We start from the raw sequence: 12,914 nt of genomic DNA, 5'->3' as shown, positions 1-12,914 counted from the left end.
CTAAAAGGTCGGGATTTACTTGCTCCTGAAATGTGGCGTACACAAAGCAGACCAGCTGTCAATTAAAACGTATTTCTCGGTGATTACATGTTTCTCCAACTCAAATTCCACAAATGACTCTTTCAGAAATGAACAGTTGTAGGAATAGAAAAAAAATGTCTTTCTGGAATAAAGTTGTGGTCCCCTGTTATTATTTTTTGAAAAATGGTGAAAAGCAAATCTTCCTGCATATGTAATTATGTGTGTGTAATTCCTATTTCCTATTTCTAACCTTCATGTTGTAATATTTAAATTCAGTAGCTGCACGAGCAGAACTTTCGGCCATTTTTTTTTCCGGGGTGTTTGTAGTTTACACTGAAGGAGCAGGAGGCTGTTCTCAGGTCGCTACTGACTTCCACCTTCCGCTGAACCGTCGGCTACTCTGTAGGAGTGTAAAACGATCCCAGATCAGTGTGTGACTCGGTGTCGTCCCCGTCCTCCCGCCCCGTCAGCCTCGCGATAGCCTCGCCTCCTGCTGGAATCAAAGCTCCGCTCGCGCACTGGATGCTGGCAGGCGGCGCGCGCTGCGGTCACCATGCGAAGCTTCCTCCGGATCCGTTTTAGGACCTGCTCGGGTCATAGCCTACGAGACGCGTAGCCTCACAACAACGGGTCAAAGTCGCACTCACAAGCCGGTTCGGCGGTGGCGGTATCCACAGGATGGACTCTGATTGTTTTTTCCCGCGGACGGCGGCGTGCGGGCGGGCTGCTGTCGGCGGTAAAGTGGCTTCATGAGTGTCCAAAGTAACAGTGGAAGTTTGGAGGCGACGCCATCTTGGTCGCAGCTCTCCTCGTCCCCAACCATTTCTCAACAACAGCAAATAACGGCGACCGCAAAGACCAAGGAAGGTATCGCAGCTGGCTGAGTGCACCACACGCTCTTTATTCGGTTCAAATGGTGCCGTTTGTAGGGAGGAGAGGGTTGTTTTGTCGGCGTGGCGCTAAGGTTTTACCGGAGTAAAAATGGATGTCAAGTTCAGTGATGCCAAACGTCAGCTGTCAGTTCATTTGATGGCCACTCCGAGGAGCAGCAGGCTGTCATGTTTGCACAAAGGCAGCGCTAGCTTGTTGTCGGCTTTCTGTCAGTTTATTACACCACTTCTTATTGCTGCCAGTGCGCGCTTTTTTTTTTTTTTTTTTTGGTAACTATTCGGAACCTTTTAACTCTTATCACCTGTATTTATTCGGACACTAAATAACGCGTGAATGCATCGCAATGCGCGACCCTGCTGCTTTCCACTTGACATGTAAAGGCCCTGGATTGCACTTTGTAGTCAGTTTGGGTGCATCCCTGTGTGCACATTGTTTACCTTGCAGCAGACGTGCTCGTTTGCTCTGGTGTTGTGGATTCTCAGTGCATTTGCTTGTAATTTAACCTAATGAGTCAACATTAAAACACGATGTGCACAGCAGTAGTGTAATTAACTGCATAACGTGTCCTCACATTGACAGCCTTAATACAATATAACTGAGGAAGAACATTGCATGATAAGCTTTAGTTTTATGGACTTGCATAAACTCAAATGAGTTTTTCTCCTCCTCCAGACACGGGCTTTTTTTTTTTTTTTTTCTGCTCTCTATGTTTCATAAAACAAGGATTTCATCATGTCTATGCCTTTTAGGGCTTGCTCCGATGTCAGCAGCTATGCAAAGACTACACCTAGGAATAATAAGGAAACTGCACAGCAGTGATCAGAGGACTTGTGTTGCTGTTTGCAGAGTAGCAACCGATCTTGGCCCACATAGCAGCTTGATCGACATATGTTGATCGACATGCTCTACTTAGTCAGGTACATAAGTATTTGGACAGTGACACTTTTTTTTTTCGTAATTTAGTTTCTTTGCACCACAGTGTAGTTGAAATGAAACCAGATGTGCTGCTTTAGACCTTCGGCTTTAATTCAGTTGCATTATCTGTTTAGGAAAAACACCATTTGGATACAAAGTCAGTTTTCAGAGCCCCGAAGTAATTGGACAAACTAAATATAAGTATGATTAGCTCATCCTGGGGTGAATGCCAGATGAGCTGCTGCCCTCATGAGGCATCCACTGTCCATCCGTCTGTACACAATTCAGAAAAGTTGTATATCCTCCCTTTAATTTTCAACAGATTTCACTTATGAATGTGTTGGAAGAATTAATCACTGTGCATAAAGCTTGGTGGTTGTGTTGTGAAATTTCCACAAACATGCTTGTAATTAAGTTTGTGATGCCTGTCACAAGAATTGTATATTCTTCCTTCCTCAGTTCTCTCCAGATTTCAGTTCTGATTAACATTTTAGTTAGAACTTCCCTTCAGGAACAAATCTTGGTCATTTGTTTGTTGATTTTTCACATTGTAAACAATTTGTTACAGCTTTGTTTATATTCAGCAAAACGGTATCTCCTCCCTCAGTTCTCATCTCCATACTTTGTCATTTAGTGTGATTTTCTTTAACGTGGCAGCAGTGTGTGTGTGTATATATATATATATATATATATATATATATATATATATATATATGACTATTGAAGACCTCATGGGCCAGGTTGAGCTACTACATCATTGATGTTCTGGTTATTAATACAAATCATAAAAGGTACGGCCAGTTTTCTTTAGACGAGAGATGGGAATATGAACTTTTCCAAGTCACTGGGTATGTCTTCAGCTGGCAATAGACTACATGATGATGTGATACGAAAGTGGCCAAAGTCCACTTGATATCCATAAAGAATTTGTGTGAGGTGGAGAAGCATGTTCTTGTTGATAACCCCAAATAAGAGCTGTCAAAAAAAGTTGCACATCTTTAAAGGACCAAACTTGAAAGGTGCACAAATGAGAATTTCCATGGAATGTTCTTGGCCATAGAGAGGATGAACTGGAAATAAAGTATTTCATCTGAAATCTTATTGCACATAAGATAAATATTTAAATAATTTCAGCTGAGCATTTGGCCATTGGAAAGGAGAGGTACTGGCTCACGTGCACATCCAAACAAACAGCCTGTGCTCAATAAATGCATTTTGTGTTTATTTGATTAGACTTAATTGAGTAATACAAGTAGTAATTAATTTTTACAAAAAAAAAAGATAGATTAATTAAAAAAAATAGCTTATTCAATTTAAAAAAAATCATTAGGTGCAGCCCTACTCATTTTCACTGGTTGTATCAACAGTCTTATTCTTTTGGTCACCAGCTTGTGACTATAGGTAGAACAGGAGTGTGTAGTGACTTTAAATTTTGAGCCTTGCCTTCTGTCCCAGCTCTTTCTTTACCATGATGGTCTGGTACATCGCCCACTGGACCTCATTCACAGCACCGAATCATTGGCGATTAATTTAATAATTGATTAATTGTTGCAACTCAAATTGTGAATTGCAACACTTATGGTCTAATATTAACCATATATAGCTGTACTGAGAGAATAGTTTTACGCTTGCCTGGAATATGTTTGTTGCTTTATATGCATAACCTCAGGTTTGGTTTGGTCTAAATCTAATTTATAGAACATGAACAACACATTAGTTGCTTTGAGATAAAACAGACAATTTAAGATGAATGTTCTTTCTTTTTTAATGGCATTCCATTTTCAAGTACACTGGGCTTTTGAAACTCAAAAGTGTCAAGGAATATACATTAGTTTGTGCAATAACACATTAAAGGCCCCCTGACACTTGCACGACTTTTATCCATGCACTCTGCTGTGCACGACAGTGAACTCATCTCAAACTCGCTGTAAACCGGTGTAAACTGTGCGCGGCTTTGTGCACATGTGCAAAGAAAATTTTGAAATGTTCATAATCTTCATCATGCATTAATGATGTTAACATTGTGCAAACAAGTCAAAAACACTGCGTGTGAGTGATTGCATCAGAGCACAGCTCATCTGAACGGTTATAACAAGATGTTAAAGCTATCATAAACATACTTTTACAGCTACTCACAAAAAGGAATGTACATGCAACTGTTTTACCAAGCTATTACAATATAAACATGACAAATAATTACCTTTATAGAAGGCTCCAAATACGTTACTCCATCTCATTAAGCGCGTGCGAGAAAAGCAGCACCTGGGGCACCCCTCTGTTATTCTGGAAGGGATTAGAGGCGTTTTCTACAGCCAATTCGGACAGAAAATGATTAATCCGCTGCAAAATAATAATTTTATATGTGCATCATCCAGCGCACAACACGTGGCAGCCAGTGGAACAGAGTGCGGCGTCCAGCTGGGAACACAGCGGGTGGGATCATCATGACAATGTGCATGCAAGTGCGCAGATCAAAGTTGTGCAAGTGTCAGGGCACCTTAACAGTGTCACTAATGATGTGGCAAGTGGACTGGATGGTTTTCAGTTTCTGGCAACCCTGTTACATGCAGCCTAAACTACATTTTATTTCTTTGCTCCACAGCAGTAGAATGACAGTTCTCCATAACATAGTAAAACAGTTTTAGTCAGTTGTCTACTGCAAAATCAAATCTGCTTTTTGACCACCAATAATAGGTTTGTTCATGCTTTACTTCGTCCTGCTGCTTTTAATTTTTGGGGGGTTTTTAGTCATTTTGGCACATGATTTTTAATTGAAATGAATTTATTTATTTATTTGAATTTGGGAGTTACTTTTAAAAAATAAAATCCTGGCTGTTGTTTGTGATGATGATGTTGACTTTTTGCCTTACTGTGCTAATCCTCTTGTGCAAGGGCCCATGGAGGAGTTGCACAGCCTCGACCCCAGGAGACAAGAGCTGCTGGAGGCCAGGTTTACAGGTGCTGTCAGTGGCAACACAGTAGGCAGCACTGGGAGCACCAGTGGAGGGGCTAAGGTAATGGAAAACATTTTTCAGATATTTTACACTCAAGTTGATGCTTTGTAACCATGTTGTCATTTGAACTTTAGAAAGTGTGTACATTTCCACTGCATTTGGAAGACCTGTGAACATCTGACAAATTAAGATTTAAGACAATTTTTTATTTTTTGTATGGGACAAGAAGCCTACAGAAATGCAGGCATGTATAGGTGGATTAAAAAACCAGAAACCTCTATTGTCAAAAGCAAGTAAGGAAAGAGACATTTATTTCTGCCTAAAAACAATAGATAAAAAAACTTCATCCTGCTGGCCATAAGTGCTATGTATTGCCATACATTAAAAGTAGGGGTGTTAAAAAAATCAGTTTGCATCAGAATCATGATTCTTATCCTTAATGACTCACAATTGATTGGAAACTTTCAACGTTTTATTTTTTAAAATAATGTCTGTTTTGATTCAGTTTCTCCTCACTGCAGTAATTGTAGAGTTGCTCCCGTGCTCCTTCTTGGCTTCCATGCAACAGTTCGCACCATGTTAGCAAGTTAGCTGGGCTCATTAGCATAGAGCAGCAACAAATTCAACTGTAAAATGGAGCGTTTGGGTGCACTTTGGATTCTATGATATCCCCGGTAAGAAGGAGCTTCATATGACCAAATTCAATATACAATCTGTGCAAAATGAAGGTCAAACATTTCAGAAACACAACAAATGCTCAGGTGCGTTTAGCACGTCATCTCCCCAAGTTGAAAGAAGGCGAACAGTCGTAGCAGAAAGTTAAACCCAGGTCCACCAGGACAAACTCGCAGCCAATTCTGAGTGTAAAAAACAAAAAACCAATAACTATATTCACTGCTTGTTTCATTTCAAAAGACTTCCGCCCCGACAGTGTCGTTGAAAATTAATAACTTTATTCGTAGCTTTGCTTTTGTTTACATTGCCTTTTTAAAATATAAAACTACATACTTGTAGACACACTTTACTTTTATGGCATCATTTGCCACACCTCCTTTCTTAGCACACTGCAGCATACTTGAGTAGCTCATTGTACTGAATTGTTTTAGAATCTAAAATTTGGTTTTTGAATCGAAAATTGTTTTGAATCGAATCGTGAGATACTGAAAAATTCCCATCCCTTGTTATAAGCTAGTGGTTTGCTATTTATTGTTTATAGAAACAAATCCCCACGATCAACACTTTTTAGCTTTGAGAAAGCGCTGAGATGACTCATTTCTCTGTTGTCATTTCAGCACTTTTCTGTCAGGAAAAAAAAACTGTATGGTCATCAAAATTCAGTGGAATTATTCTGCATGGCTGTTGAGCCACAGACTGTGAAAATTAAGCCTGTTCTGCTAAAAAAAATTTGTTAGGCAACATAGTATTGCCTCTGAAAATATCACGATAAATGATATTATTATATGGCTGCAACACTACATGCGCTCTGATTGGCTGATTTTCGGTCTGATATTTTCTCATATCAGACCGGTTAGCATGTCAGTCAGTCCGGAACATGTATCACATTCGTTATAAACCAGAAAGCTAAAAACATGAAAGTCGGACATGAACATACTCCATAAACATTTAAACGGCATCGGAAAAAACGTACAGATTGAAAGCTTACCAGCTAACGACCAGACCATCTGTTAGCAAATTCTTCACAGGGCTGTACAGTGCGAGCATTTTGCTCGCATATTGCGCCTAAAATTTGATTGTGTGAGGAAAAAAAATAAAACGGGCGCACGTGTGCGAGAATGTATTTCAACCCTTTCATTCTCATTTTGCTCCTAAAATAAATACAGTGGTCCCTCGCTAACGCGGTTCACCTTTCGCGGCCTATCGAGCTGTCCTGCCGTCAGTTGAATGTTCAAACTTGGATAAGACGGCTGATTAAAACAGTGGCCGTCTTGTTCAAAGCCGTCTAAAATGCGCAGTTTACCGGAGGAGCTGTGTGTGTGTGTGTGTGCGCACGCGCGCGGCGTCAACTCGCTGCAGACTGCGAATGGAGGCACCAGACGTTACATTCTGCTGAGAACCATCAGTGCACGTGACACAGCGAGCGCGGAGCAGGGAGAGAGGATTTTAACCCGAGTGAACATAAAAAAAACAAAACAGCAACAAAAAAAACAAACTACTTTTCTCTGCTCTTTCTCTACCGGTGTTTTTCTGACGGCACCGACCTGTTCACCCCATGTGCGCGTCGTATACTGAATTTATGAGATCATGAGATGAAATAAACGGTCAAATATCCTTAAAAACATCCTTAAAAAATGAGAATATATGAATGAACTGAGGAAAAATTACGCAAACACTGGATAAAAAATAAAACCCTGCTGCAGTGATGTTCAGAGGCACAGATCACAAAAAGCAGGTGAGAACTCTGAACTTTAACAGCTGCTATTTTCCAAAGGTATTTATTTGTTCAATCTTAAGCGATGAGGAGAAATAAATGACTTCATCACACTAAATGAACTGGAGTCAGAATAAAAATACAAGCTGCTGATTTTTGTTATTTTCCAAAGTTATTATCAGCTGCAGCTATATGTTTTATTCATTTCAAAGTGAGTTACCTCTTATTTTATTCTGATTTATTTATACAAAAAATATGGGGAGTCAAATCAGCCTGCATTGTTCTGTTCAGTTTATATATCAGTTTTCCTGCACATGTCCAGGTATTTTTTCCTCTTTATAAGAGTTTGGTGTTTGCATTTGCGCCACAAAGTTTTAAAACACAATAAAATGTTCACACTTTTCTTTAAAGCAGTTCTGTAATTTCAGAAATGCAACAGAAACAACCACAAATCAGAAAAAGTTGGAACTATAAGTAAAATGAAGATAAAAATAAAAATGTTGCAGAGTTGTCTTGGTGGCTTCCCTCACTTGTCTCCTTCCAGCAACGGACATTTAGTTTTTGAGAACTGCCTACCTGACACAGATTTACTATAAAGTACCACACTGTATTTCTGAATGATTGATGTAAATGAAGTCTAAGAAATAGTCACTGATTGGAAATGTTCATGTTTTCATCCCGACGTTTCTCTGAAAATGCTGCAGACCTTCATTTAGGAAATTCTGTATGATCCGACTCGTCGGCTAATCGCAAAAATAATCGTTGACTAGTCGACTATCAAAATAGTCGTTTGTGGCAGCCCTATTTTCAAACCATCTCCTGAGATTTTCGAAAAAGGGGGTAGTTTTTCGTCAGACCCCAGTAAAAAATAAAATTATAAAAAAATATCATGCAAAAAATCCCATGATAGGGGGGTGATTGTCTGAAGGTTTTCCCTAGATAGGGGGTATATTTTCAACATGGGGAGCAAGCATAGGTACCACCTTGAATTGGGGAGTGGGGGGGCCGAGATTTTTCTACTCAGGTTTGAACTTTGAGAGTGTTTACACACGAGAGAAAAGTGAGAAAATGTTCATGCCTGATTGAGAAAAGTGTATAAAGTGTGTAGTGAGGGGTGTTACAGCTTTAAAACGTCTATAATAATTGTAAAAAAATAACGCTGGCCACTTCGTGGATTTCGCCTATCGCGGGCTATTTTTAGAACGGAACTCCCGCGATAAATGAGGGACCACTGTATATCCCGTAGAGAAAACCATTCCCACATCTGTACAAATCGACAAGAGTGTGTGTGTGTGAGAGAGTGTGTGCTGTGGACCGTTGGTTGAATGTAGCTAAGCGTAGCAGGCGACCTGAGTATAAAAAGTGGGACGGGGATGTTATGTGTGTGTGAGGGTTTAAAATAATACAAGAAATACACAGCAAAAAGTAATGAAATGGACAAAAGCAATGATGTAAATAGTGATAGAAAAGGAAGTAAAAAACAATGAAATAAATACATTAGAATCATATAAAATGTGCATGTGTGTGTAGAAAAGGTACTCTCTGTACAGTATGTGTCTTTGCGTTATTAATAAAATTGTATCAAGAAATTTCACAGTGCTCCTAAATTTTTATCTGTGCTCCTAAATTTTTTCATTTAGGAGCACCTGTGCTCCTAGTGAAAAAGCTAAGCGTACAGCCCTGCTTCATGGAGGTGAAGCAAACGGGTCTGACTGTGAGCCCAAAACCGTCACCAGCTTTCATGTTCAGGCTATACTGTAAGTTTGTGTGTTTGTTTATTTATATATATATATATATAATAAACAAATTATTAACCTCGCTTGCTCAGTCTGTATGGAAATATCAGACGTTTGTGATTTTCACACGGACCTTGCTAACGCTTGGCCCGTACTGTCAGCACCTCAGCCTGATATTTTTCATGTAGAGACCTCGCCCTCAGTTAATAATCCTTTAATATCACAATATTATCCACATTGTTTTAAGACCGTTTTATGTCATTGATATAATGATAATAGAGTGTAAAAATGCAAGTATATCCTTTCAAAGCACAATGAACTTTTAATTCTCAAGAATATTCAGCATGGCTTAAGGCCAATGCCATTGCCTAACATAATGGGCCATTTTCGACATATGATAGGCCCTTTTCAAACATCAATAGGCTTATGCAAATTTGAAAAAAAAAAAAAATTCAAGATTTGTTTTTAATCAGTTGTAAGAGCCACAACATTAGCCAATTTAAGATAAAGCTAAATATGATGCAAATCTCACTATTTAGTTGTTTTTCATGCCCTGCGACAGACTGTTATCCTGTTCAGGGTGTACCCAGCCTCACGCCCTATGACTGCTGGGATTGGCTCCAGCGCCCCCATGACCCTTGATTGGAGTATAGAAAATAGATGGATGTTCTATTCTGTGTCATTCGATGTTATTACACATAGGTCATAAATAATGTTTAAAAGGTTAAAAACAGATTATTATTGGATGGATATAGCATTTGCTGCCATGTTCAAATCCTACATGTAGTAGTTTTATTCAAGTGATGGACAGAGCTGCCATCAAGCACTGGAACACAGTCTGACAGTGTGTCAGTGTAAACTTTCTTTTTTCATTAAACATTTTTGAGTTTGATTACATCTCTTGTCATTCATGTTGGATGAATTTACTTGTAGTTGCAGTGCATTGTTTTTGTTTATTTACATGTTGACATTTCAGAATTCACAAGAATGCACAATTTTAAGGTAATTTATTACAAAAAGTCCCTAGTCTCCTGAACACTCTCCCCGGCTCAATTGCTTTGCTCCTTCACATTCACAAACGCTGCTTCTTTTTGAGAAAAAATTACGTTTTCCCTGGTGTACAGTGTGGTCACAATGTGTTCCTGACTTCTTCCAGAGGTGGTTTGGCCAGTCGAATCACAGTCATTTGATGTGATCAAGCACAATTGCAATCCAGTTACCAAAAACACAATTTAATGATGGCTGTAAATGTGGTGTAAAAAAATCATTCTAATTTACACGATTGCCATTGGCCATAACATTTGCTTTCTTGACTCTGAATGAATCATGTGTCTGAATTGTACATGTTTTAGGGTTGCTTGGATCTCAAAACAGAAGCTAGTTTCCAGTAGATTAAAATGCTGATGTAGTTGGAACTTCTACTGAGCTTTCTGGTTTTCTTAAAAAGTTCTTGCAATGGAAAAGAGCCAAGTGACACACCTAATACCACAAGAGCTGGATTCCTATCAGATCTGGTAGATGTGACCTGCCTCTACACTTTGATTCACTGTTTACTTTTTCAGAGGGCACAGCCCATTGATTGCATCACTCACATGCAAATAATATCCAGTTTTTACCTGTGTGCTTACTTATTTATTTTGGATTCTCATTATTTTTAGGGTATGGCTAACGAGTCCTCTAACCACAGCTTTGGCAGTCTAGGTTCATCAAGTGACAAGGAGTCTGAGGTAAAATGCCTGCACAGTCATTTATGCTCTAAATATGGATTAGTTATGTGCTTACAATAAGTAATCATTTGTGTTTACTCACATTGACCACAAGTACTTTGGAATGCACCAAGCTGTTTTCTTCTACTTTCTGATACTGATTATTGATCTTGATTACTTTCTTTTTTGAAAGTGACACTTGGTACAAATTGCTTCTTAAGCCCAGTTTACACATAGATGGTAAGAGCTCCTGGAAGCGTCCCGGAAGAGTTTTTTGCCGTCTTAAGGATCAAACGCCGTTGTTAATGCTGGCACTAGGGGGCGTGGCTTAGTTCCGGCTTTACCGGGAATCGTCGAAAAAATTATTCAACATGTCGAATAATTCCGGGAGCGCTCCCGGAGAATTCGCGTGACGATGGAGACAACGCGAAAAACGGCGTTTGATACTTTTTAATCGCCGTTTCATCCTGCCCCTTCCTGTAGTGCCGCAGTTTACACCGCCGTAATTGGCGGCCGCCGTTGTATCCCTAACCAACGGCGTGTAAAACGGCGATAGAGCCCACATCGGCGTCCTCAAGGGCATTTTAACCGGCGACAGAAGCAGACAAAACGGCGGCACTAGCGGACAGTACCTCCCGGTGTTCCAAAAGGCCGATAGGCGGTGGTCTGTATTAAAACGCTAGCGCGCTGCATGCAGGCCTCTCACTCGCGGCCAGCTCCAGATATTTTTGCAGAGAAGCTCCAGTATGCCTCCTAAAAGTAAATTGGCAGTGGCAAGGACTTACCAAGAGGTCTGGTTCAGAAGCAGAGGGGAGGCCTGTGGTGGAGACAGAGCAACACGATGAGGAGGGGGAAAGGAAGGAGAAGAAAAGGCTGAGGATGATCTCCCTCCCCCTGCAGTGACAGAGGCATGTATTCCTGCTGCTTCAGCTTATTATACTCTGGGGGCGGTGCCTATATGCAAAAGATCCTGGAGTAACGCAGGATTTGCCTGGATAAAACCAGCGGTACACAGGGCATTATCGGCAGCAGCAGAACACCGTCGTTCTCATGCGCGTCTTAACCTGCGATTGTAAAGGATAGAACTGGGTATTAACCGCCATTGCCTGACGTGTGCCGGATGCTACGGCGTCAAAACGCCGCTTTATTCGGCGGATTTAGCGGCGTTTTATCCGCGTATTTGCGGCTAGTACGGCGATCAAAATGCCGGCGAAATGCTCTGCCCCTTTCCACCGCGAAAACAGCCGGAACTACCGCGAACTTCGGTCTACGAACTACCCGCCGACAAAACCGTCTATGTGTAAACGGGGCTTTAATTACAAGTGGAGTTATTCATACATTATTATTTTTAGACCTGTGAAAATTTGTTGTACTAGGGAAAAGTTTCAGTAAAAGTTGAATTTTGATAGGTAATGTAGTTTATTATTAGAGCCCGACTGATTTATTGGTTGGCTGCTGATAGCCTTTCACAACCATATCTGTATCAGCATTATTTTTGCAGGTATGAAATGGTAATGGGAACCACAGAATCTTGTCTCTGCTGTTTGCGGACGATGTGGTTCTGTTGGCTTTGTCAAATCAGGACCTTCAGTGTGCACTGGGGTGGTTTGCAGCCGAATGTGAAGCGTCCGGGATGAAAATAAGCACCTCCAAATCCGAGGCCATGGTTCTTGAACGGAAAAAGGTGCTTTGCCCTCTTCAGGTCGGTGGAGTGTCCTTTTCCTCAAGTGGAGGAGTTTAAGTATCTCGGGGTCTTGTTCACGAGTGAGGGACGGATGGAGCGTGAGATCGATAGACGGATCAGTGCAGCATCTGCAGTGATGCGGTCGCTGTATCGGACCGGATTGAGCTCGGTCACTTGGGAGGAGCTCGGAGTCGAGCCGCTGCTCCTTCACGTCGAAAGGAGTCAGTTGAGGTGGCTCGGGTATCTTTTCCGGATGCCCCCTGGACGCCTCGCTGGAGAGGTGTTCCGGGCACGTCCCATTGGGAGGAGGCCCTGGGGAAGACCTGGGACATGCTGGAGGGATTACATCTCTTGGCTGGCTTAGGAACGCCTTGAGGTTCCCCCGGAGGAGCTGGGGGAGGTGTGTGTGGATCGGGAGGTCTGGGCGGCTTTGCTTGAGCTGCTGCCCACGCGACCTGACTCCGGATAAAGCGGAAGAAAATGGATGGATGAAATGGTGTCATGACATAGTTTGTCTAGAAGAGGGTGTTCCGACAGGATTACTTGCAATGCTTTCAAGCATGGCTGTGACACCATCATCCTGTGGTCACATTAGCTGAGCTAGATGGAGGCACAATG

At 41.1% G+C, this 12,914-nt stretch overlaps 1 protein-coding gene across 2 annotated transcripts in view; it reads left to right on the top strand.

Annotated features, from left to right (window-relative positions):
• The first annotated feature begins 532 nt into the window (after positions 1 to 532).
• LOC117521145 (serine/threonine-protein kinase tousled-like 1-B) overlaps positions 533 to 12,914 on the top strand; it is an 82,476-nt gene continuing 70,094 nt past the window's right edge. For both annotated transcript variants that reach the window (XM_034182489.1, XM_034182488.1), the window contains exons 1-3: positions 533 to 888; positions 4,720 to 4,841; positions 10,565 to 10,633. In XM_034182489.1, the coding sequence (XP_034038380.1) occupies positions 771 to 888; positions 4,720 to 4,841; positions 10,565 to 10,633 (309 nt within the window). In that variant the 5' untranslated portion in view covers positions 533 to 770. The remainder of the gene's footprint in view (positions 889 to 4,719; positions 4,842 to 10,564; positions 10,634 to 12,914) is intronic.

Source organism: Thalassophryne amazonica, chromosome 12 (assembly GCF_902500255.1).
Source record: "Thalassophryne amazonica chromosome 12, fThaAma1.1, whole genome shotgun sequence".
NCBI lineage: Eukaryota > Metazoa > Chordata > Actinopteri > Batrachoidiformes > Batrachoididae > Thalassophryne > Thalassophryne amazonica.
Note: the sequence above shows the minus strand (reverse complement) of the source record. Positions and strands in the feature narration are given on the sequence as shown.